The sequence below is a fragment of the Narcine bancroftii genome, chromosome 10 (assembly GCF_036971445.1).
Source record: "Narcine bancroftii isolate sNarBan1 chromosome 10, sNarBan1.hap1, whole genome shotgun sequence".
Lineage (NCBI taxonomy): Eukaryota > Metazoa > Chordata > Chondrichthyes > Torpediniformes > Narcinidae > Narcine > Narcine bancroftii.
This window is the reverse complement of record NC_091478.1, coordinates 71020577-71048310: the sequence shown is the minus strand read 5'-3', so window position 1 is coordinate 71048310 and position 27734 is coordinate 71020577. Positions and strand designations below refer to the sequence as shown.

Here is a 27734-nt window from a genome sequence, read left to right as displayed (position 1 = left end):
GCTGATTGTGGCCATCTGCGGTTGCTCCGAGCAGGAGGCGGCAAGGCGAACGGCCTGGAAGGTATGGGAGTCCACCAGGCGCCTACCTCGAATATCCACCAGAAGCCCGTGTGCGAGGAGGAAGTCTCCACCCAGGATGGCGGTCAGAAAGGATGAGACGGTGAATCTCCACGCAAAATTTCACTTGCCAATCAGGAAGTGGATTGACTTGTCTCCTCCATATGTCCGGATTTCAGTTATGTTGGCTGCGTGGAGGGGAGGTCCATGAGGTCGGTTCCTGGACTCGACGACTGTGGCCGGGATGATGCTGATCTGGGCTCCAGTGTCAATGAGGAACCGCCGGCAGCTGACTGAGTCTCACAGGTAGAGGAGGCTGTGTCCTTGGCCAGCCGCCGCAGCCATTAACAGCGGCTGGCCTGGTCATTTCCCTGGAACGAACAGGGCTGATGACACTTCCGAACCTTGGCTCCCCAGTGCTGCTGGTAGAAGCAGAGGCCAGGAGCGGATGCTGTTGCCTTGGTTATGCTCTTGGGGGCCCCTGTAGCGGCTGGATGCTCTACCACAGCACTAGGGGCGGGCTTGGCGTGGTCGTGCCCGTGCCTCGTGACCTGCTGGACCGCTGATCCCTCCGGGAATCATGTGAGCCATCGGTCTTGGGCCTTCTGGGCGACCTTCCTCGGGTCGGTGAAGCTCTCCTGGACCAGCAGCAGCCCGTTGTCCCCGGGTATATGGTCGAGGAAAATGCGCTTGAAGAGTGGGCAGTTGGTGTGATCACCCATGAACGCGAGCATCTTGTCCATCAGCTCCATCGGGGACCTGTTCCCCAGGGCGACAAGGTGCAGCAGCCGAGCAGCACGCTGGTGCCTGGATAGTCCAAGGGATCCGATGAGCACTCGCTTGATGGTCTCGTATTTGTCTTCGGCGGGTGGGTGATGAACGAGGTGCAGCACACGTCTGGCGGTGGCCTGGTCCAAGGCAGCGACCACATGGTAGAATCTAGTCGTGTCGGATGAAATTTGGCAGAGATGAAACTGAACCTCCGCATGGCCAAACCAGGTCTCCGGCTCCTGAACCCAGAATTCAGGCAGTTTCACGACTATAGCGCTGATCCCAGGCTCGCTCATGATGGGTTCAAAGACGTATGAACCAGTCGGGGTCACCAATTGTAGAGGCGGCTACTCTGCTCCTGCAATAACACACACAACCAGACGGGTTGAGCTCAGTGAGTAGACTAGTTTATTGCAGGCTGCTGGGCTGAACTTATACTCCCAGCCCGGACCTGGCTGAGAACCACGCTGTAGGACGCTGACATCACCCAGGCATCACGTAGTCCCCCATCACGGCCTTCTGAGCCCCATGCTGGGAGGAAGAGAAAAACCCCGACGACGCCATTTTGGCCGGCTGCCCAGCCGCGTGGCTTACAAGCGGGGCCGGTTCTCCTGCCTAGTGGTGAGCCGCCACACCTTTACGTAATGCTAAACTGTGTACTGTAAATGATGTTAAAGGCCAAGTGAAATAAAGTAAGACTGCAAGAGGTTTTTGCAGATTTTGCTCCAGGCAGATTGACTAATTCAACATACACCTTGTAACTTTGACATTTTTACAAGAAAACCTCTTGGCACTTTCAGTGCAATTATATTTATCTTAATTAGGGTCCATCTAGAAATAATATGTGTGGCTTATGAATAATGTTTGTCTGTTTTTAATTATTTTGAGGCGTGATGATTTGATAACTGTCATTCATTCCCTGTGGTCAATGTTGTGCATAGGTTCACTAGTATTCTGGTCAATTTTGTTTTTAATCCCTGTTAAATTCATCTGAAATAAAACCAGAAAATGTTGTCTACTGTACAGCCACATACGTGAAGAAGAAAACTGAATAAATGTTTTGAGTCCCAGGCCATTCAAAACCAATAGAAAAAGCATGAAATCAAGCATATTTAAAATGTCATGTTTATGGCAGGAAGGACACCAAGAGACATTTTGAGTGGCACAAATGATAAAAGTAATGACCAAGTCAGGGCAGGAAAGTTTACTAATTGCTGCTATTCCTTCTGTTGGAGGAGTGTATAGAGGGTAATAAATGAGAATAGAGAGAGACACAAGGAAACAAAAGTTCTGGAACCGATATATAAACACTGCAGTTGCTAGAATTTGGGGGGAAAAGAAGGCTGGAAATACTCAACAAGTTAGGTAGCACAAAGAGATAAAAACATTGATTTGATATGACAGATTGTTGAACTTGCCTGTCCTGATCGAAGCTCGAAAATGCAGCTTATCTAAGTTTGTTAAATTCATCAGAGTTCAGAATTGTTACATGTCTGTTTGGAAGATGAGAGGCTGTTTCTTGAGCTTATGTTGGATATTGTTGAAAAGTGTAGGAGGTGAAGAAGAGAGATTGGAGAATGGGGGGTTGGAGAATTATAATGAATTATGGAGTCAGAACGAATGGTTTGGAATGCTGAAAAAAAACCAGCAAATAAAAAATTCAGCCAATAGAAAGATTTTGATCAAAAATGTTATCTTTGTTTCTCATTTCACTGTTGCTGTGTGACATGTTGAGTGTTTCCAGCATTTTCCTTTTTATTTCAGATTTCCAACATGTTTATTTTCATTATTTTTGCTTAATTGGGAACATTTGCAACTCCTTCCCATCCACTCGAGTCATCACTAATTAAACTTCAAGTGGTCTCTTGCCTTCAATACATATTACTCAGCCCTCTCCATCCAGCAATCATTCCTTCTGGTTCATGACCTTGGCTTTAAAAAAATTGAGACGTCATTTCAAAGACACTTCAGTATTTTAAAACCAATTTAACACGGATTTTGCTGTTTAAGATTAGACTTCCTCCTTTATCCTCCATATGAAAGATGACACTGCTGCTTATCCAAGTCTCTGCTGCTCGATTCCTCTAGCTGATGCTGTAGATATTGGTTTGTGAAGCACAGTGCTCTGTGAGCCATGTGGGTGAGCTTCAATGTTTTTGTACCTAAATCACTAAAACACAATGACACTAATTTGTGCAGCTTGCAGAATGATGCACTTTACATGCTAACAAAAGCAAAATGTTTGGAGAGTCAAGTGGATGTGGATGATAATTGTTTGTGCAATGGTTGTTTGGAGAGTCCTCAGATAAAATTGGATCACATTTACCTGAATTAAAAAACACCTACCGTGTACTCTGAGGGAACCTAGTTTTCTTTGGGTTTCATTTAATTGTGCAGGAGATGTTCAGGTTTAGAGCTGCCAGGGGCAACAGGAGGGAAGGAAGTCCAAACTGTTGAGTGACAATGCAACATTGAATAGTCCAGGGCATTACATTTAGAAAAAGTAACATTTTATTTTTGTTGGGGATACTTATGACTAAGCAATTTATGATTTTTATTCATTTGGCAACTAAATAGTCACTTAGTTAATGAAAAATTCAGTTACTTCCTTGATCTAGGGTTTGAGGTGTAAATAGAAAAATGGAAAAGTTTCACATAGTAGCTTTCTTCCAATTATTAAACTAACTACACATATAAAATAAATATTAAGAAATGGTTTTGCACATAGATTTTTAAATTTTTAGTTCAGTGTTATCCAATGTTATTCACTTCTGGATGAGGTTGTGCCAAGCATACTGATCCATCCCTGCCATTAATTGTACATACAATGACACTTGTGTAACACCAAATTCTGTCCAGTTCAATGCAAATTAGATCTGAAAGGTTTAATCCAGACTCGTGTGCAACAGTTTCAGTACAGCCAGAGGACATCAAACAAATTAATTGCCTTTCTTGTTATTTAAAGAGATGGTGCTAAACTCAAGAATCATGACTGAGCAGCTTCTCTGCAGGCTGCTCAAATTTCAGTATTCTTAAGTTGTGCTTTCTCAACCATTGATCCACCGAGATATTCATTTAGTGAGTGACTCGGGAGCCATCACTAGCAACATTCTATTACTGGACATTTCATTATAGCAATGACTAGTTATTGAGAATGGATCTGAAACCTTGAGGCATGAAGGAAAATCACATCCATCTACGAAAAGCTATTCCCACACTCTTTGCCTGTTTTGACGAACCCCATTTTTTTTCTCTAAGCTTGTCATCATCACTGGGATGCGTGAAATGCTGTAGAGAGGCCCACAACTGTGCTGTTCGTCAAGATAAATGTCACAGTGACTTTATTTCCCCTCTGTAGGATCATTCCTAAAGTCTGCAACTGTTGTCTCCCATCTCTTCCCAATTTCTTTGCTCCCTGAAATATTGGAGAGAGAACCCAATGTTCTGCATTTGCAGAGAAATTATTTCACTGAATAGAGAACATTAAGCACAGTACTGCCCACAATGTTTGCCAATCTATGTAAACCTACTCCACAACAATATTTTTTTCCTATCTCAAACTCATAAACCTATTTTTCTTGCATTCATATGCCTATCTAAGAGTCTTTTGAATTTCCCCATTGTACTAGCCTCCACCCACCACTCTGAGTGAAACATTGACTTGATATGATGTTCTCTAATCCAAGTAACATCCTGGTAAATCTCCTCTGCATCTAGATTGATTGATTAGAGGTCGATCCATAGGAGCATAAGAGTGGCAGAGAAGATCACTGGAGGCCTCCTCCCTCGGCCCCCATTGATGTGATCTTCGGGATAATTGTCTAAGAGTGGACGCAAAATCATTGATAACCCCTTCCACCCTACACACAGCATATTTTATCTGCTCCCATTAGGGAAGAATACAGCAGTATCAAAGACAGCACCACCAAGCAGAGGAACAGCTTATTCCCACAGGCAATGAGAATGCTGAATGACCAAAAGAACTGTTTACATGAAACATCTGAGACTCTCATTTGTACAAAACAACATTTATTTGTTTACTTGTTTGTTTTTATAGATATACTTGTCCTGCATATGTATTATTTGTCTGTATATGTGTCATGTCTGCTTGTGTGTCTGCATGTTTATGCACCAAGAACGCTGTACTTGTCAGGTTATAATTGTACAATAAGATGACAATAAACTTGACCTTTCTGTAATGAGGCGACCAGAACAGAATGCAATACTACCAAGTGTGGTCTAACCAGAATCTTATAGAGGTGCACATTACCACACGTTTCTTGAACTTAATCCCCTGACTAATAAAGGCCAAGACACCAGATGCTTTCTTAACCACTCTATCAACTTGTGTCACAATCTTGCAGGATTTATGGACCTAGACCCCAAGATCTCTCTGTTCTTCTGTTAAGAATCCTCTTCCTTCAAGTTTGAACTTCCAAAGGGCATCACTTCACACTTAACATCCCAACTCTGCATTTGTCTCTAACCTGTTGTAACCAACAACAATTTTTTACACTATCTACATAATCTCCAATCTTACAATTATATTGATTCCAGTGAGATTTGTGTGATATCTTAAGCAGGGGGATTTGCCAGCAATGTAGGGTTCCTTTGAACGAAGGGTTGCCACTCCTTCAGTCTTTTAGTTGAGGATCACCTAAAAAATGTAATCATTCCCAGTATCTTCCCATTTTCCTGCAATTCTAAAGATGTGGCTCTAAATGAGTTGTGCTCCAATTTCAGTTCGCTTCAGTTCGCTTTAATTGAATAATTAAAGGAGTCACAGAATGTTAGAAAAACAGTGCTGCAGAATGCTATTCTTTCTATCATTTCATTAATGAGCAAGGTTTCTTAGATCCATTCCTCTTTTTGTCTAGAATTTTGAAAGTTCTTCATCCTCAAATACATTTCCAAATTCTATTTTAAACAATTCTGGAATTACTTTCTAATGAGTTTCCATTTAGAAAGTTCCAAATCTCATATTAAAAGAAATGTTAATTCCCAGCTTTTAGATATCCAACTTTATGTAAGTTTTACTGATTTCTAAATTAGTCACAGAAAATATTTGGAAATGTAATGCATGTTTTTGGGTGTGTAAATCTCTGGGTGAGGTTTGGAGAAGATTAGGAAATAAATCTGAATATTGGATAAGGGGGATAGGAGAAGAGAGTTAAAATGGGGTTAAGATGTTTTGGGAGGATTTTGGAGTGGAGCTCAACTCTGAGCATACTTGATTGGCTTTCAGATAAAATGTACTTTCTGGGCCACAATATAACCTAAACATATAGGGTCCTCTCTTAATCTTCTCTGCTCATTCCTAAACTCATTCCTAAATTATCTTTAGGAAAATCCTGATGCACTTTTATGAATCCTTTCTAAGGTCTTTAAATCCTTACTTATATCCAGAATTGCCAACTGTGCTGTAGCTGAAGCTTAACTGTTTACTTCTAAAGTTTGAACATTATTCTTTTATTTTTTATTTCCCGTGCCTCTATTTACAAATCTTAGTAACTGCATCACTTTTTAGTTCAGAATTTTAGAAAAAACTCCCTGTGGTCATCTCTACTTTTTAAAATTGGCCATTTTTTGTATGCAAATTTTCCTTATTATTTGTCCCACAGAGTATATTTCACTCTTTGTATTGTCTTCACTCATTTGCCCTTCTTCTTGTATCATATTTAATCTATAATTTTGGTCTTTATCACCATTATGACTACATTGCTGAGTGGTGATTGTTTTCATGCATCCATGTCTATAACAATTGAAAATTGGTCAAAACTCAACCTTGAGAAATATCACTGCAGTCCAATTTCAATGTGTAGATCCTCCATCTTCCTCTCTATTCTATTTTCTGACACAGCCAATTTTGTATCCAATCTTTCTTTCTTTGGCTTGGCTTCACGGACGAAGATTTATGGAGGGGCAATGTCCACGTCAGCTGCAGGCTCGTTTGTGGCTGACAAGTCCAATGCGGGACAGGCAGACGCGGTTGCAAGGGAAAATTGGTGGGTTGGGGTTGGGAGTTGGGTTTTTCCTCCTTTGTCTTTTGTCAGTGAGGTGGGTCTTCAAAGGAGGTTGCTGCCCGCCGAACTGTGAGGTGCCAAGATGCACGGTTTGAGGCGATATCAGCCCACTGGCGGTTGTCAATGTGGCAGAGATTTCTTTAGGCAGTCTTTGTACCTTAGGGACACTGCTTAAAATTACTTTGATGAACATCTCTCAAAGTCCATAAGTGCATCCAAACCCAATTTATCTCAAAGAATCTTCTCAACTTAATTAGACACAAAGTGTCTTTAGGAAGACTGTACTTCACCTTTTCGATAAACTATTTCCATTCAAAATCTTAGTTTATTTTGATATATTAGTGGGTCCCAATAACTTCTCTAATTTGATTGTCAGCATTACTGCCCTTTAGCCTTCTGATTTAGTGCAGAACCATGCAGCACAGGACCAGGACCTGTGGCCATGGTGTCTGCGCTGAACATGATGCCAAATCAAACTAAATATTTGCTGCTTACAAACATATACTGCTCTCCATAATGTTTAGGACAAAGACACATTTTCCCTTTATTTGCCCTGTGCTCCACAGTTTTAAATTTGTAATCAAACAATTCACATGTAATTAAAATGCACATTCCAGATTTTATTCAAGGTTATTTGTACACATTTTGGTTTGACCCCGTCAAAATTAGAGTAATATATGTATATATTTATGGAGTCCTCTCATTTCAGGCACTGATATTTGGGACATTTGACTTCACAGGTATTTGTGAGTACTCAGTATATTTAATTGCTTCATTGGAGCAGGTAAAAGAGAGCTATGCTTGCTTTGAAGCTTTTGATCACCTTTGGAGTCTGTAGTTGCCATTGGAAGTCAAAGAAGCCATTATGAGACTGAAAAACAAGAATAAAACAGTGAGCGGTATTGGCCAAACCTTAGGAATACTAAAATCAACAGTTTGGAAGATGATTAAGAAGAAACCAGGTACTCAGTAATTGCAAAGGGACTGGCCTTCCATCCAAAACTGCTGATGACTGAAGAATTCTCATCATAATGAAGACAATTCCTAAACGCCTGTCCGACAGATCAGAAACACTCTTCAGGAGGCACGTGTGGATATATCAATGACTGCTGTCCTCGGAAAACTGCATGAACAGAAATACAGAGGCTACAATGCAATATGCAAACCGCTAGTTAGCCACAGAAAGGAAAGCCAGATTACAGTTTGCGAATAAATATCTAAAAGAGCCTGTCAAATTCTGTAAAAAGGTCTTGTGGGCAGATGAGACGAAGATGAACCTATATCATAGTGATGGCGAGAGCAAAGTCTGGACGTTTGAAGAACTGCCCAAGATCCAAAGCATATCACCTTTGCCATGGTTTGCATCTTGCAGTACAGCATCTTCATTTATGTTCATGAAGTCTTCTGAGGATAGCAGTAATTGAACATCACACCTGCTGCCTGAAGAATGTTTCTGATCTGTCTAACATGCTTTTGGAGATTTTTCTTCATTTTGAAGAGAATTCTTCTGTCATTGGCAAGGACAATCTTCCTTGGAATAACAGTCTCTTTGTGATTATTGAGCTCCGCATTACTCTCTTTCCTCTTAATGATGGGCCAAACTGTTGATTTTTATAATCCTAAGGTTTGGGAAACGTCTCTTACTATTTTATTGTTTTTAAGCCTCATAACGGCTTCTTTGACTTTCATTGGCACATCTCTAGTCTTCATGTAGAAAAATGGCAACTACAGACTCCAAAGCTGATCAAAAGCTTCAAAGCAAGCCTAGTTCTCTTATACCTGCACCAATGAGGCAATTAAACATACCTGAATACTCACAAACACCTGTGAAGCCAAATGTCCCAAACATTACGATGTCCTGAAATGAAGAGACTACATATAAAAAGTGCTGTAATTTTGACATGGTTAAACGAAAATGTATACAAATAACCTTGAATAAAATCTGGAATGTGCATTTTAATTACATGTGAATTATAATGCAAATTTAAAACTGTAGAGCACAGAGGAAATTAAAGGGGAAAAAAGTATCTTTAACCCAAACATTATGGAGGGCACTGTACATAGCCTTCTATTCTTGCATATTCCTGTAGAAACCTCTCAAATGCTTTTATGATTATCTGCTTCCAGCACTCCTGGCACCAACCACTCCTTTCAAACATTCTTCCCTCCAATGTTTGTTCTCTAGTATTTGACAGTTTTCCCTGGGAAAAAGATTCTGTCAGTCTTCCCTATCTATGCCTCTCATAATTTTTATTAACTTCGGTCAGGTCTCCCCTCAGCCTCTGACACTCCAGAGAAAACAACTCATGTTTGTTCAACCTCTCCTCTAATCCAAGTGGATTCTGGTAAATATCCTGGTACCTTTTCCAAAGCCTTCACATCCTTACTGTAATAGGGATTTCAGAATTACACTCAATATTCCAAGTTCAGCCTAGTCTTTACTCTTGTATTCAATACCTCAACCAATGAAGCCATATGCCACATTTACTACCCTATCTACTTCCATGACAGTGTAAAGAGACCTATCAACTTGGATCCTCAGATCCCTCTAGATATCACATTTTTGTAGTTAACTGTATACTTTTTCATTGCATTCAACTTCTCAAAATTGAAACACCTCATATTTGTACAGAGTAAACACCAGCTGCCATTTCTCTAACCCTAGTGTAACTGGTCTATATCTTGTTTTATAGCTTTCCTTTTCTGAGTCTTCACACAACTTTAGCAATCCTCCACTTTTTCCTGCAGTATGAAGTTGGAATTGAAATGCTACCATTGTTACCTTGTCCTGCAATAACCTTTTCCAATCTACCTCTCTAATTGAATCACTGAAATTGAAAGTACCTTGTCCTAATAACATAATATGTGGTGTCCAAGATACTGTAATATAATGGTTTGCACCAGATGGTCCTTCAATATTCTGCACAATAACTTGTAAAGATTAATCATTGTTCCACATTTTTTTGTTTAATGTCCTTAGTCATAAAACCATGGTTGAATGATTGTTTAAAATGGCAATCACACTCTTTGAGCAGTTAAGTCTTGCATTTTCAACTATTGGTTTGGATGTGACCATAGATTTCATCAGTGCCTCTCAGTGTTGTCAACTTACTGCTGTATTACCCCTTTGTCAGCAGTTTTGCTCCAAGAACCTTCAGACAAACGTTGCATTGTTTCTATAAGGTCCACATTCAATGTTTGTAAATCACTTTAATCTTAGATTAGAACCAATAGTAATTGGTATCAGAGGTACCAAAAGAGGTATTATGAAAATTGCTTAGTGGTTTAAACTTAACAACTACTATTTATTTGAGTTTCTATTTTTCAGTATGCTGCCTTTTTTTATATGCCAGTTTAAATCTGTAAGGATTTACAGTGTGTATGGCGAACAGATACATTTCTGTTGATCAACTTGCTGCACATCAGGCAAACTTTTGAGGTTAAAATGAATTTAATAAAATGTACAATAATATTTGTTCCATATTTGACAGGAGTGTGTCGTTAGTTACTGAGTGCAAGGAGCAGAACACTAACCTACTTACAACAAAAGAAAATATGGAAAAACAAACTGCTCTAAGTTCTTGGTTTGTCTGAACCTTTTAATGAATATAATTTATGGATTTTTTTTGCCTTTTACTTGTGTCGTCTTGAGAATACCATCTCTATAGCTGTTGGAAAAATAAATGCGAGCAAATCGTAGGTGTAAAATGCTTTGCATTTTAGTGCAATTATGGTATTTATGTTATATCAGTGTCTTGATCCTGTTCACTACTGTGGAATCAGGGCAAATTACAGAGATGACAATTAGTGAAATTGGAAGCATTGATCAATGATTATCAAATTAACTTGTGAGTTTTTGTCTCCATCACAAAACATTATTCATAAAAGGAAAATTTGCTTTAATGTGAATAAAAGTAATGCATCCAATAGGGGAATTTCTTTAGTGTATCTTGTATGTTGTCATTGAATTGTCCAGTGAAATATATATTTAACAATTGAGCAAAAAAAAATAGATTTATTTTTCATATGCTGAAAATATATTCAATGATTTGGCAAATGTTTAAAGTTAATTAATATTCTACAACTTTAGATGAAAAATGGCTTAATTTTAAAAAGGAAATGCTTTGCTATTATTAACCAAAGTATGATTCTACAGGATGCTTGAATCATTTGTGTTTGTCTTTGGCTAACATTTTAAAGCTTGTTATTTTAAAAAATTAGATATTGTAAAATTTGATTCACAACAGATCCTAGATCTTTAGTTTATCAAGATGATTCTTCAGCTTTGAACATTCCAAGATGAAATGAAACAGAACTACAATTTTACATACAGATACAACTTAATGAAAGCAAATGTTATGTAATGCATTGAAAATAATGCACAGAATTGATAATACTCCGATATACCATATATTTCATCGTAGAAGTCATCATAAAATCCTCAAAAATCACTCAACTTCTGCATCAGATATACTTTTGAGACTTTAAATTCAGGTCAAAAATTGTTTAATGCCAATTTGGCGTATAATTTGACCCTGGAAGCACTAATTCAGCGTATTAGTTGACCCTGGAAGCACCTTCCCACTGCCAGTGCCACTGTTCCCTGACACCTCCCCACTGCCAGGCACCGCCATAACCCAACCAGACATTCTACTACAATTATAGAGCTTGAGGTTGCCGCTCCTTCCCGATAAGCCAAAGTCACCTCTCATGCTCGGGAGAACAAGGTCGTGGTAGAAGTGACAACCTCATTCTCTGGAGCAGGAGCAGTGACCTCATTCTCCCAACAGGGGGGTTCCCATTCAAGCTGAGAGAACAAGATCACTGCTCCTGCCCTGTAGGTCTAAGTTTCCATTCTTGCCCGGTAGGCCAAGGGTTTTTTACTGCTTTTTAAAATTTGCTTACAGTAATTTACATCTTTGTTATTTGGCTATTGGGGAGTTTAAAAAAAAAATTGGGTTGTTGCTGGGAGCAGGGGGGGTGGTCAACTTGTACGCCGGATATACCATTAAAATTAGGCTTTTTAAAAAAAAGGAGGTCAACCTAACGCCAGTTAATTGTATGCCATAATACACGATAACCGATTAACTGATATAAAGACAGGTACAGGAGCCTAAAGGCACATACTGAACATTACAAAAACAGCTTTTCCTCTCCGCCATCCGATTTCTGAACGGTCAATGAACCTAAGCACACTACCTGACTTTTTCTCTTTATTGCACTAGTTATTTATTTTTTTTAAATCTTGTATTTGCAGAAAAGTATTTTGTAGTAATTTTGCACTTTGTTCTGCTCAATACTGACAATATGAACAATACTGCAGTAGCAAACAGGAAATTTCACGACACATATTCATGACAATAAACCTGATTCCTATTAATCTTTACTTTCCTCATGGTTCAACTTGAGGTTCAACTTTCTCTGTCTCTATTGGTTTAATCTCAGTATTCCTAGGCTAGAAAGGAGAAAACACCATTACTTTAATGTGGCAGCTCCCCAAGGGTCATTCATCCACAACACAACCTAATTGTTGGATGTGCAAGTATGTGGCCCATTCATTGTAAACATAGTGGCTTAGAAATTTCCACAGTTGATTTCACTGTTCTGTGAAATTTACTTACCACAAAGTGAAACATGAAGTGGATCATTCCTGGGTTAATTTGCACCATTCTAGAAATTCAACCAAGCATTTCATAACATATGAGGCTCTAACACATCAGAGATTATTTCTGCATTAGTTGTATATTGCATTATATTGTTCCCCACACATGTTGACCTAAGATCAACCACCATTGGGCAGTCTAAGGACAAGTTCATTACAAATCTTATACTTTGGAAAGAAGTGTTAAAGTACTTAATATCTTTTGAAAGAGGCTAAGTCATCTTTTGACAGTAAGATTTTTTAATAAGATGGTTATTATTGAGTACATAGAGTGCAAGAACAGGAAGATAATGCAAGTTACTCCACAGCTTGAGTATTATGTGTAGTTTTGGGCACAATACTATAAGCCAGGGTGTTAAAAGAAGCAAGAGAGGAAATCTGATCATAATTTTTCCTTGCTACCCTATGAGAAGACTACTAATGTAATGTTTTAAAAGGGAGAAGGATGTGATGATTGGTTATCTTGAGTGGTTTAGTGGCTACTGTTTTCAATGATTTGCCGACCAGAGAAAGATGGTATAAACCTTTATTTAGAAAGGCATGGGTTAATTAAGGGTCTTCAACAAGGATTTAGTAACAAATTTATTAAAAATTATTCTATATAATGATTAAATATTTTGAAGAGACTGAATATTTTCAGTTTAGATGAGGGCTCTATGCAGTCTACGTAGATTTCCACAAGGCTTTTGACTACATTCCAGATAAAAGCTAGGCCTTAAAAGTAAGGGTTTAGGGGATCCAAGGGAGAATGGTAAATTGGCTTTATGACAAGAAGCAAAGTTTGACTGTTGTTTCTCTGACTGTACAATTGTTAGCAGTGGAATTTCACTGACTCATTACTCAACTCCTTGCTTTTTCTAAAACATATATTATTGATTTAGATATATCAGGTAGGGTGCATAATAAAGATGCTTCCAGATTACATAAAAAAGAGGCCAAAGAAGTATCAGTGAGAATAAATGCTTTAAACTGCAGAAAGCAAAGATTATCTTGTCAATAAACTGCAAAAGGGAGACTTGGAATTTTAATTCATGGACTGTATGTGTGAGGTAATGCATTGAGGCTACTTCCTTTCATAAGCCAACATGTAGAAAGTAAGAGCAGTGAAGCTATGATAGATCAATGTACAATATTAATTCAATTAAAACTTTAATAACTTCCTACAGTTTATGTCATCGCATTAGATGAAATATGTGATTATTTAAACTGCTATTTTGTGTGAACAATTGTACAACACTCATTGTTCACAAAATGTCATCATCTTGTATCGCTCTGCTTCTTCACATTTCTTTTTTGCACTGACCATCTCACATCCACCAACCCCCACTATCTTAGCCAGAGTTCCCCATTGACCCAGATTCCCTGGGAATGCATGGCATGTTGCTTAGAAGGAGGGGCTGCATTACTGAATGGAGGTTCCTTTGAAAGAAAAAATGTTGACTCTAGTTAACTGTATTATGATTTTCTAATTTACTAATTCCAATGTTTTCCCAATTACATATTAGGCTACCTGTCTTAATATTTACTGCTTTCTGGCTCCCTCTGGGTTAGAACAGGAGCATTGCATTGATAATTTTCCAATCCATAGGAATTTCTCCACTGTTTGGGAAATTTTGGAACGACATCGTTAATGTGTCCATTATCTCAGCCAGTTCTTTGAAGGCCCAACAATGCAGGCTATCAGGTCAATAGGATTTGTTGGCTATTAGTTCCATTAGCTTGTCTAGTATGTTTTCTCAAGTGATAATCTCTCTCTTTCTTGCTACTAGAATCTCTACTTTTATTGGGATGATTTTAGTGTTTTGTGCTGTGAGAACAGACACAGAATATTTTTTTCAAAATTTCTGTCATTTTCCCATTATGAATTCCTTGCTTTCATCCCTTAGGAACCAACATTTACCTTTTTACTTATGCATTTGTAAAAGCTCTTAGTATCTGTTTTTATTGTCTCTTGCCAGTTTACTTTCAGAATATATTTTCTTCCCTTTCTAGAAAATGTTCCGAATCTTCTGGCAAAATGTGAATTCTGATAACACTGTGTGACTTATTTTGTTACCATTCCTATCTTTCTTACTTAGCTATGGATGGATCATCCTTACATTAAAGTTTTTATTTCTCTGTAGAATATATCTATATGGAATAGTTGCTTTAATATTTGTCTGCATATTAGCTATGAAAGGAAGTACTCCCTATGCATGACCTCATTTAATATCTTACCATTTCATCTATTTTCACAATCCACCCAGATTCAGAATTCATAAATTTTGTATATGCCTTTATTTAAGCATGTCACAGTAATTTCAAAACTATGTCTATCACTCCCAATCTGAATAGGGAATTGTGTCATGTAATGATGACTGGGGTTCCTCCAATATAGGGTCATTGACAAAGAAATAATTAACCAAAATTAAAGTGGTTTGTTCCTTTATAGGTTCCATAATGTACTGTTCTAAACAACTGAATGCATTCTTTAAAGTAATTCTTAAGGCTACTTTTGCCATTTTTCATTGGATTACTGATTGGGTTGTCTGTGAATTTGTATCAAGAAGAGGATAGAGAAAGACCCAAGAATTGCCGACATGGAAATATTCTTTATAAAATTTAATTCCATTTCTACCCATGTGGGGCCGTCAACTCCATTATCAAATTGTAATAAAAGAATCAAGTTACGTATATTGACCGCCCAGTGATAAAAATCTAAAATTAGGAAACACCAAACCATCATTCCTTTTAGATTTTTGAAGATGAACTTTATTCAAGTGGGAGCGTTTTCCTTGCCATATGCAAGAAGATATAACCGAATCAAAAAAGATTTAGGAATAAAAATTGGAAAAGAAACAAAAATTTAGGTAAAATGTTCATTTAATAGAGTTAATATGATCAATCATTGAAATAGATTAAAGGCAACCATCTCATTAAGGATAATTTAACATGTTTAAGTAGAAAAATGTTCCTTAAAAAGCCATTTATAACTCTTTGTAATTGTAATACCAAATAAGAAAATTGATCTCTCACAATCTTTAAAGGAAAATTAAAATATTTTGGTACTGCTGCATTTAAAGGTAAAAGTCCACTCTTGTGCAGATCCAACTTATACCTTGAAACTGACTAAATTGAGATAGCTAAAATAGTATGAATGGTAAAGAAAGATCTGGATTAAATATAAAAAGCAAAAAGTCATCTGCATATAGGGAAATAATATGTTCAATATCCTTCCTGTAAATCCCTTCTTAAAAATCTCTGCACTTATGAAAGGCAATTGCTAATGGTTCTAAAACCAAATCAAAAGGACTTAATGGAGAGTCTTGACAAGAACCTCCTAGAAGATTGAAAAGTTTTGATTGTTGTAAATTAGTAAGAATTGAATCAGTAAGACATGTAATAATTGAATGCATTTAATAAAATATGGTCCAAAATTAAAATTTTCCAGGATCTCAATTAAATAACCCCACTTCACCCGATTGAAAGCTTTCTCTGCATGTAACAAAAGGACTTATTCAGGGACAGGAGTGGGGGGTAAATATAAAATGTACAATAAACAACATATTAAAATAAGAATAATGATTTCAATAAAGCCAGTCTGATCCTCAGAAATAATTAAAGGTAATACATTCTCCAGTATGTGGACCAGCACTTTAACCAAGGTCTTCATAATCAACATTTAGTAAAGAAATTGCCCTATAAGAAGAACACTTAAGTTGATCTTTCCCTTTTTATTTTGCAATAAGAGAAGTACAAACTTCACTAAAAGATCATGGAAGATTGCCCTGTTTAAATGAGTAATTAAACACAGAACTTAATTGGGGCATAAGCAGTTTAGAAAAAAGTTTAAAGAATTCCACAGGATACCCATCAGGTTCTGCAGATTTATGTGACTATAGTGAAATAGGTCTTCCAAATTTGTATGATTATTTTGAGAAAGTGTGGGAATATTTAAGTGGTCCAAAAATTCTTCATTAGACTATTATCATTATTAGATTCAGAAGTATACAGTCTATGATAAAAAATTTTCTAAATGTATCATTTATTTCAGATATATCTGTGGTAGTAACATTACCGTCATCCATCCGAATCTTAGTAATTTGTCTCTTAGCAGCAATTCCTTTCAATTGGTTGACCAAAAGCATACCATATTTTTCACAGTGAATGTAAAATTGACTTTTACTCCTCAAAAGTTGCTGTTCAATGGGATAAGTAGAAATAAGATCAAATTTAGTCTTAAATCAAACTCTTTTTATATAATTCAGGGTTTTTTAACTTGTGCATATTGTAAATCAATTTGTTTAATCTGATCAATTCAATCTAATCTTTCTTTATACTAGCTATTGAGCAAGTATCCAAAACTTGTACCTGATTAACTTTAAGATTTCCCGCATGTAAAGTGGACTATGCAGTTGTCTCTTCCTTTTCCTTTTTTTTAAAATTTTGCAGCTCTAGAACTTCTTGTAGCCATTTTGAAATAATCAGCAATATTAGTTATTAAAGGGGCAAAGTATAAAGCACTTTGGTTGAAAAATTAATGGTAAATGAATGGAAAACATTTAAAAAAGAACTGCAGCTATTTGATACAGTTGCCAGCCGGAAGTCATGTTCATCTAATAGTATATCTACTGTTAGTGAATATTTTTCTCCACTTGTTATATATAACTTTCTGCCACAAAAACACATTCTACAGCATAACCCTCTGCAACAATATCTTTTTTAGTATTGTGATTCATGCATCCCTACTAACATTTCCTTTCTTCCTACCATTCTGAAATGCCAAATTTTCTGGAATATACAATATATATATATTATGTGACTAAAGCTCAGCCTTCAACACCTTTATTTTCTTAGCGCTGGTCCAAACCATGGGCCTTTGCAACTGGATCCTTAATTTACTCATCGGAATACCACAGTCAGTATGAATTGGAAACCACGTAATCTCCTCACTACAGACAAGGGAGGCTGAAGTTGGTTATCAAGAAAATTCTGGATCTTTCTGTATACCAAATTTACTAATTTCTTAGCAATTCAAGAAAGGACACTGTTTTGTTATTGTCCTACCAAAATGAATCATGTCTTGTTTTTGTTACACCTCATCTGGCACATTCATGTATCTTGTCTATTTCTGAAGTACACTCTTTACGTCCTTCTAACAGTTTCTTACCCAATGGCTTACAGCAATCTTTGATATATTACGCTGTTCTTTAACTTGTTAAGACCAGATATGCTGAGGGCCCATGATTTTCTCAGTTAGCATATTTTTATGAAAAGGAAATTGTACATGACATTTTTTTTTAAAGAATGTAGTTTGCAGATAGATCAGGAGGAATGAGAGAATGTTGAATATTTGGAATTTCCGACATTTGGCAATATAGCATACCATAAAACAAAAAGACAAAGCAGCAGAAATATCGAGTCAGCCCTGCCATTTAATCCATTTTCTCACTCAGCCCCACTGCCTGGCCTTCACCCCACAACCTTTGATGCCCTAGCTAATCAAGAACCTAGCAATTTCTGCCTTAAATACACCCAATTACTTTGCCTCTACAACTGCCTGTGGCAACAAATTTCATACATTTACCTTCCCCTTGTTGAAGAAATTCCTCCGCATCTCTGTTGTAAGTGGACACCTTCAATCCTGAAGTTGTGCCCTAGACTCTCGCACCATGGTAAACAATCTTTCTACATCTTCTCTGACAATGCCTTTCAACATTCAAAATGTTTCAATAAAATCCCCCCCCCCCCCATACCTTTAAATTCCAATGAGTACAGGCCAGAACTGTCAAATGCTGCTCCCTTTCATTGTGAACATCCTCTGAATCCTCTCCAGCATTAGCACATCCTTTCTTAAATGGGGGGGGGGGGGGTCTAAAACTGCTCACAATACTTTCAAGTGTGGTCTCACCAGTGCCTTATAAAGCCTCAACATCACTTCCATACTCTTAATTTCTACAATAGCTTGTTTCACAATATAAGAGCTCAAAAGGCTGGAGGGATTTGTTTACAAGAATAAATTGTTTAAAGGATAAAAACCTGAGTAAGAATTGCTCTGCCTTTTTCAGGTTAGCAGAATGTTATATGTGGTGTGGCTTAGGGATCATTGCTGGGCCCTCTACTATTTATAATTTCAGTTCTTGACAAATTAAAGGATGGTGTAAAATGTCAAAGTTTGCTGATGTCAGGTGAGTAAAGAATTGTGAAAGGATGCAAAGAATGCACTTGGGATATGGATAGGTGAGGTGAATGAGAAAATATATAATAGATGGTGTGTAATGAAGAGAGGTTTTTATTAATTTTGATAGATCAAGAGCAGAGTGGTGTTTTATTCATAAACCTTTGAGAAAGAAATGTGTACAGAAGGATTTATGAATGTTAATACTGCGGACACAAGCAGCAAACTCTGGAAGGCAAATGGCAGTTGATCATTATTGAAAGGGATGTTGAAGATCAAGAGAATTTTGCTGAATGATACAGTGCTGTGGTTAGGGTTACATTCAAAGGATTATTTGCAGTTTTGGCTAAACTTGCCCTGGAAATGGTGTGGAATTTTTGAGTTCATTTCTGTAATGAGAGAGTTGTTCAATAAGGAAAGATAAAGTAAACTGCAAAAGAATATTTTGCTTTTGGGCAATATCATTTTATCCACAATGTTGGCCTGCATTCTGTGAAATGTCATAGAAATTAAAGATTTAATTCTTGAATGTTTATCTTAATATTTTCTTGAAAGAGAGTCAAATTAATTGCTGGAAGTGGAGAAAAAAAAATGGTTGAGCAGAGTCTTTACCCAAATGGCCTAATGATGCTCATAATTCTTGTGGTCTTTTAAAATAGCAGAGCAGGAATGGTCTTTCCTTCATCTGTTTCCCATCTTTTTTTAAAGATATGGCTATTTCGCTTCAATAAAAATATTTGTGTAAACAAATGCACATTTAAAAAAAAAAGCAAACCAACAAAGTGCTCCCTCCCACCTACCATTCCCCCCGCCCCAGCCGTAATCCTGATATGGTAGAAATTTCTCCCATATAACCATATAACCATTTACGGAGCGGAAACAGGCCATGTCGGCCTTTCGAGTCCGCACAGGTTCATTAGAACAACTCCACTAGCTCAAACCTCCCACTCTCCGCCAATAACCCTCCAACCCCCTCACCTCCACGTACAGATTCAACCTTCTCTTAAATCATTTTTTAAAAATTTCTACAGGTATGAAAAATTGTGGGGAAAAATCCTTGATATGTCCCACATTCAAAATTGAAATGAATCAAGTAAGGCCTAATGTATATTAATAAGGCATATGTTACTACATTAAGCAGATATTAGGAGGACAGGAGGACTGGTATCTGTACTAATTCAGTAGCTGAGGAAATATAATGATCGTAATAAGGCCAAAAAAAGCCCCATTTTTTTCATATATTGCTGGTTTCCTCCTCACACTATACAAGATCTCAGATGTGCTACAGGGTGTTAACTCATTTAACCATTGCCTCTGTGAAGGAGGAAATTCACATTAAGATCTTGTAGTTCTCCAAAAATCCAGACCCTAGGGTGAAATGAAATTTTGGTTTTTATAGTATCTGAAGTTATTCTAACAATGCATTTCCAAAAGTCGTCCAGATAAGAGCAATTTCAAAACATATAAAGTATATCTCCGTCACAAGTTTTGCATTTCTGACAATTGGGAGAGGGTTTATGGTATATTTTGTGCAGTCTATGTGGAGTGTAGTGGGCCTATTAAAGATATGAAACTGTATTTATCTAAGTTGAGATTAATATAGTTTGACACATTTGAAGGATATTACACCAATCAGCATCATGGTAATTGTATTCAAGGTCTGATTCCCAGTTATTTTTAATAACACTCTTGGTATAGACTGGCAAGCTACTGTTTAAAAGAATATAAATAGACAAGAGGTGCTTCAGGCAATTTCTGCCAATGGCGAATTTGTCTGCTTTACAGTAGGCAAAAGCAATTTCATGTAATATGACACTGTTTTATTATAATGGCAATAAATTGAATCACGAATCTTCTCTGAGCAAGCGCTTTTCAAATGGGGATTCTGTTGGAATTTCAGGGTAGTCTGTAACCCAGTGTCTAATATGGAAATATTTCAATAAATTATGATTTGGCAGATTAAATTTACTAGACAATTGTTGAAAATTGGCAGTTATCTTGGCTCTATAAATCTTCAATTGTTTTTATACCACTATTAATCCAATTTTTAAAAATTCCATCTGCAATCAGGTGGGGAATATTGGGGTTATTCCACAGAGGAGTTTTCCGAAATAATGAGGTATTTATACCAATAATTGCATGAGCTTCTTGCCACAATGCAAAATAATTTAGAATTATAGGGTTCTTAGTAATATTTAAGAGTGCTTTCTTAGATGCTTTAAAAAAAAAAAGGAAGAACTTTTAAGGGAACATTCTTTAGTTGATGTTGTTCAATAGGAAGCCATCTAGTCTCATTATCCTCAGAGTGCAAGCAGCACCATATTGGATGAAATTAAGCTGCAAGTTAGTAACATTTAAAATTAGGAAGATTTATTTCTCTCTTTGTCATGCTTTGATATATTGAAGTATTTCTATGTTATGCAATAGTAAACATTTAAGTAAAAATGGTCAGTAGATCTGCACCTTTGATTAATATTGTGGAACTTGTTGCTGTTTCATGTACAGCTTTATTCCAGAGATGCATTTTTTTTTATACAGGTACACAATCCTTTATCCGGAACCCTTGGGGACAGTGTGTTCCAAACTTCAGATTTTTCCGGATTTCGGAAAGCCAGATTTAAGCCCACCTGAATTGTTCTGCCGTATCAACTCCAACCCCCTCCCAGTCGTGCTGCCATCTCCCCCCCCCTCGCCCACCTGATGTGCTGCCGGTCTCTCGCCCGCCCGACTCGCGCTGCCGGTCTCTCGCCCGCCCGACTCGCGCTGCCGGTCTCTCGCCCGCCCGACTCGCGCTGCCGGTCTCTCGCCCGCCCGACTCGCGCTGCCGGACTCTCGCCCGCCCGACTCGCGCTGCCAGATGAAAGATCTTGTCGGAGCTGCAGACAGTCTGAAGGAGAACTTGCTGTTCTAAGAGGGTCATGTGGTTTTGGCAAGCAGAGAGAGTCAAACAGGCTTTCTCTCAGAGAGAGAGAGAGAGAGACACACACACCAGAGATCACTTGTACATTGTTAGAGCTAGCAACAGTAGCTGGGACTGGAACACAACAAGCTGGCAAGCTTATGGAATGCCCCATTTTGGAAGACGGCCTGGTCAAAGCCCTTGTGGTTTATGCAAGAGGAGAGGACTGGCTGTCTAATGTTTCACTTGGAATAAGAGAAACAAAAAGGAACTCTGTAGTGACCTGAAAAAAAGAGGTTATCATCTGGAACACCCTGAAGGGGCAAGTTTCGTCAGCAAGACACTGGAGTGGCTGATGGAAGTACATCAGTTGTGGATGTCCTGCAATAATAAATCTCTCTCTGAAAACCAACAAGAACCTTCCTGAGGAGTAACTATTTACCTTTCAAGCACCAAAGCCTGGTGAACTTTACAAATGTTAAATCTGTGCCCAGTGTAAGAATTGCCTGCAACCAGTGAACTTGGAGGAAGGAGAAGTGAGATTGGACTGTGAACCAAAGAATTTTTCTGAACTTACACACACATTACATACACATGTGCTTAGAATTAGAAGGTGGTTAAATAAGTTAATAGTGATAAGTTCAAGTTTGATTCTATTTTTATGTTTAAAGATAATTCAAAGCAACTTTTTCTTGGTGAATATCTATTGCTGCTGGGTTTTGGATTCCTCTGGGCTCGTAACACTATATTAGAGCTGACCACAATTTGTGGTCAAGAGCTCATATCTGGATCAGATTCAGTACTACGGCAGCAGAGTCTAGCTTCAGACATTTACTGGGGTGTAAGTTAGGGAGTAAATGTAATTTGTGGCACACAACCTCTGCCTCCCAAACAGCCTTGATCCACTATATTTCAGCTACTGGAGCAACAGGTCCACAACAGAGGTCATCTCTCTGTGCACAAAAGTTTATCCAACTCCATGTATAAATTTTAAGATGGCATCACCTTTTTAGGTTAAAGTTAAAACAATGATGTGTACTTTAAAGAATTGGAGAGCTTAGTGACATGAAATCAGAATAACGGTAAAGGTTCCGTTATTGTCAATGTCAGCAATATAAATTTCTATATATAAATACATCAATAATCTACCCTGGTCCAACTACATTGAGCCATGGCCAACAAAGGACATCAATGTCTCTATTTATTCAGCAGTGAAAGGAAATGTTGCATATTCTCGATGGCTTTATCAGTTTTTATAGATGGTCCATAGAAATTATCTTTTCCACTGCTTTAACTGCACTTTTCTCCATAATACCATATTCTGCATTTTATCTGGTTAGCACATAAATTAAAATTTAATTTATTGTTTAAATTTTAACCTTAATTTAGACATATAGCATGGTAACGGGCCATTTTGGCTCAAGAGTCTGTGCTACCCAATTTACACCCAATTAGCCTACACCCCTGGTACGATTCAAATGGTGGGGGGGGGGGAACTGGAGCCCCCAGGGAAAACCCACGCAGTCATGGGGAGAAGGAACAAACTCCTTACAGATGGCATGGGATTTGAACACCGGTCCCGTTGGCTGGTGCATAAAGGTGTTGCACTAACTGCTACACCAGCCAAGCTGCACCTCAGTATATCTGAGATAAATTCACTCTCTCTCCTCTTCCCTGCTCTTCTGCTCTGCTCCATTGCTCGCTTCCCACTGATGCCATGAAAACTGCTGATTAGTTATGCCATATTCTATTCTTTTGCTTACAAAATAAAGGAAGTTGGCAAGCATATGACTTGAAAAATTGATGAGAGGTCACTGCATATATGATTTACACAAATGAAAGCTTCAAGACTAAGATAGCAATGCTGATGTGCTAAAAGGAGATAGGGAAATTGATTTGAGGGCTGAGTTTCACAACTGTCAACACTGCTGTAAAATCTGGATAATGGTGTTTACTTTTGTTTGATAATTCTCATTCAAAAAGGAGCACAGATGGAACAAAAAATTAGTTGACTTCATAGATTATGTGTGTTGAATTTCTGGAGAGCCATGTGTTTTGGAGGAAAACTAAAGTGTTTAGCACACTAATTAAAAATTGCAGTTACTCGAGCATTTTAAACTATTTGTTACACAAGTAACAATCCCATAGTGGGGTAATTAATATTTCCATTATTGGTCCCAAGTTACAGGCTTAATGGAAACTCATTAACAAAATTGTCATTAGTTCTTACCATTTGTTTGATTTTACAATAGAATCATTGCAGTGCTGTGAAATATTACCATTAGTTAATATTCAATTTTCATGTAACATTGACATTGGAATTTAAAGTATTGGTATTTGATTTTTTTTAATGGAATGCAGTTGCCAGAAAAAAGGTCTAAGATATTTCAAATAAAACATAATTCACTTAAGAAGTACAATTTTTCAGTAGAAGTAGAATAAGAAGTGATTTTGCAAAGCATTGCAAATTAGTAGAGCAAGTTCTGTGGAAAAACCTTTACAAAGTAGAGATCATGGTGAAAGACAACTTATAAGATTATTTGTCGCAAAGTTAGCTTAAAAAGTCCAAAAATTAGATTCAAAATGCTTTAAAAAGTGTAATAAAGGAGGTATCTAAAATTAGTTACTTGTTTAAAAGTAAATACTGATGATGCTGCAGTACTCCTGAACGCAACAAATCTTTAATCATTTTATGATTATTAGCAGAGAAAACCCTTGTGTTTACTGTAATGTGGATCAGGTTAATATTTTATATTTATAGTTTTTCCATAAAACACTATTGTCCAGTGGTGGTTTGACCCCTTTAATAATATATGATGGATGTGGGAATTACAGTGAAAACTGGGAGAAAAAAAATCCAATTTTGTCTTGGCTGTATTAAATGGAAACTGAAATTTGTGATTTAATGCATGGTATGAATGGTTGCTATTATGTGTTATTAACAAATCAACCTTCTCTTTCTATAATACAAATCCTTATCGCACCAGGGACAGCGTACATGCTCTTCTGTATTGATTTATTGCTGCTTGCCATATGACAGTGGAAAGTAATGAGTTGACTAGGTTTTGATAGGATTGTGCAGTAAGTTCAGCAAGTTTTATCTCCGTCACTTGATTAGATTTTGCTAGGGTTACTTAGTTTGCAGAAAACGCTAACTCAGCTGCTACAATTGAATTGTTATGAAATAGATAATGGAATTTCAAGCATTTTGCTGTGTAGATCAGTTATTTCTTTGCGGATCAAAATGTTGACCAACTGGAGGAAAATTAGGTTTGCAGAAATCAGAATTTCTATTGACTAAGTTTAAGTATTAAATGATATTAATAGAACCACTGATCTTCATTGTACTGTATTTATTATAAAAATAAATAACAAAAAGTTTAGAAAAAGAACCACCGTTAGTTGTTAAATTTAAAAACATTTTCCTTCTGAATTTTAGATTTCTTTTAATATCCTTCTATTGGGAATCACAAGAAATGTCCATAAAATGCTCTTAAACACTTGCCACTTTCTCATTCCATTCCCAACCAGAAGCAAAACTTGTTGGTCGCAAAGGTTACCTATTCCTGCGCTATTGTATATCCATGCCTAAGCCGATTACAGAAAGAACTTCTCTAGTTCACAACTAGATTTGTCACAATAACACTAGGTGGCTCAATGAATGAACATAACTAACATTTTAAAAAAAAATGGATTCTTAATATAAAAAATGGAAAATTAAATTAAATTGTAATTTACTTGAAACTACCCCCCCTTTTGTGCAGACCATTCTCTTCACTGATTAAAAGTACGTGTTTCAACTTTGAATAATTGGAACAGAGAAATATTCTTTCAGGAATCATTGGAAAAGTGTTCCAGTAATGGAAATAATCATGGCCACCTCCACCTTTACACCCATCATGCACTCCCATCTCCTCCAACACTGTTGTCTTCCCTTCCCTACCCTCGTGCAGAGAAATGTTGCTTTAACAGTCTGCTTCATAACATCATCACTAATGAATGGTATTCAGACTTCCAGTTTTCAAGATCTCTTTGACGTTTTATTTTGCCATTTTTTATTAAAGGATTTGCAACATAAACTTGTGTCTTCTGAAGAGGAAGTCTTAAAGTTACAAGTAGAGAATGCAACCATAAAAACAGAAAACTACAACCTGAGGACTGCTCTGCAGCACACAAGATTAAGAGAGGTGCTTTTTAAAAAATTATTCTTTCAGCATTCATTATTTCCATATCTTTACATATGGAATCAGTATTGGATACTTTATCAGACCAATGGGCTTTAATGGTGTCCTGTTTTTAAATCACTATGAATTCTTATGGAGAATAAGCAGAGAAGATAGAATAATATATCTTGTTATTTAATTAATACTTTTTGGAACTTGTGTTTGATCATTTTGCCTAAAAATCCTTTCTATTCATTGTTATTAAGTTTTTAGATACTGTAACGTCCCATGCTGCAATACCGTCCAAACGCTACAATACCTCAAAACATCTTTTTCATTTTGGCTGTATCATGCAGATTTTCAGTTGGTGGTTCTGTAAAGAATCACTTCTTACTGCAGTTTTTATTGACTCCAAACCAAGACATTGCATTGTACATGTCAGAAGTGAGTTGATGAATCACAAGCACGTCGAAACTTGTCTTGTAGCCTCATCACTTTTCGCAAAATAAACCACACTCACTACCAAATGTTATTAAAAAAAAGTCACTGTTACAATTCTGTATTGGTGAATAGAATAACCTAATTTTGTGCGCAACAGAGTTCCGTAATGGTGGTTGAGAATGAATGTCAATTGAGAGCCATTTTTAAAAAAAAAACTTTGAAATTGGATTAAAATATAGAACACATTATATCTTATTTCAAAATATTTAATTGACCTGAATTGATTAATAATCAAAACAGTAATAGATTCATCTAGGGACTGTTTTCCAAATGAGGCTGAGGGCTGACCTTTTAGATGAGAGGAATAAATAAAGCAGATGTCTACTGCCTTTTCCCCAGGGTAGGGATGTCTAAAACTAGAGGCATATATTTAAGATGAGAAGGGAAAGATTTAAAAGTAACCTAAGGAACATGCTTTTCCACACAGAGAATATATAGAAATGGAAGAGATTGCATGACTTTTTTTAACCAATACTTGGATAGAAAAGGTTACTAAATTTACAAGGTATTTGGAAAGTAACATGGACAGGAAAGGTTTAAAGTGATGTGGGCCAAATGCAGGCAAATGGGAGAAGCTCAGATAGCCACCTTAGTTGGCATGGACCAGTTGGCCTGAAGGAACTGTTTCCATGCTGTATAACTCGATGACTTTAACTAAAATATTAAAAGCCCTTGCCTTCACCTACTTTTTCTATCTGTCTAAATGTATGTGGTCACGTTACATAGGTTAGGATAAAGCAGATTCATACACTGATCCCTATACAATCCTGGTTTCCATGCTGCTTTGCACATGTGCAGAAGTTTGGGACATGCTGACCCTCAAGGAAGACCCTACTGATTTTTCCTTGCTGAAGTGTCAGTAAATGCTAAGTATGTTTCTGTCCATTGGCAGAACTCATAAACTTAGCTTTAAGTTTTCACATTATATTTTGGAAGGTAGTTTCATTTTTTGTCCCACTTCTATATACACAAAAAACAGTACAGCACAGGAACAGGTATTTCAGCACCAGACAAGAGGCCCAAATAAACCTAACGCTTTGCTGTTTGCACACAATGCACCTCCCCCTATTCCCTTTATATCTATATGTCAAAGATCTCTCCTGCTGAACATTTGCTTCAGCACTTTCGCAGGTTCTCCTGATTTTGTTCTTCAGGCTTTAATAGCAATCACTTCCTATATTCTTAAATAATTATTTAATGTAGTCCTAAAAGGTGCTTATTTATTGAGCAAAAGTCTGAGTTACTCTGCTAATGCTATGAAATAAATAACAGTGAAATGCTTGAACTATTTGGATGCTTTTGCAATAAATAATTATTTCAATATTTAAAAAAGCCTACTTGTGAATTAAGCATAAAAAATAATAGGCTACCAACATGTATATAGTTAACTGGTCATGTTACAGGTGAAAATTGTTGTAAATATCATAAATGCCCTATTTCTAATATAATGTCTGATCATTGATGAAAACAGTTTTCTGTTCTTGCCTCGAAAATAGAAAAC

The 27734-nt window shown here is 37.1% G+C and overlaps 1 protein-coding gene across 8 annotated transcripts in view; it reads left to right on the top strand.

Moving 5' to 3' along the window:
- Positions 1 to 27734, top strand: part of LOC138744724 (polyamine-modulated factor 1-binding protein 1) — a 640882-nt gene that overhangs the window by 78176 nt on the left and 534972 nt on the right. For all 8 annotated transcript variants that reach the window (XM_069901308.1, XM_069901306.1, XM_069901305.1 and 5 more), the window contains exon 4: positions 25634 to 25756. In XM_069901308.1, the coding sequence (XP_069757409.1) occupies positions 25634 to 25756 (123 nt within the window). The remainder of the gene's footprint in view (positions 1 to 25633; positions 25757 to 27734) is intronic.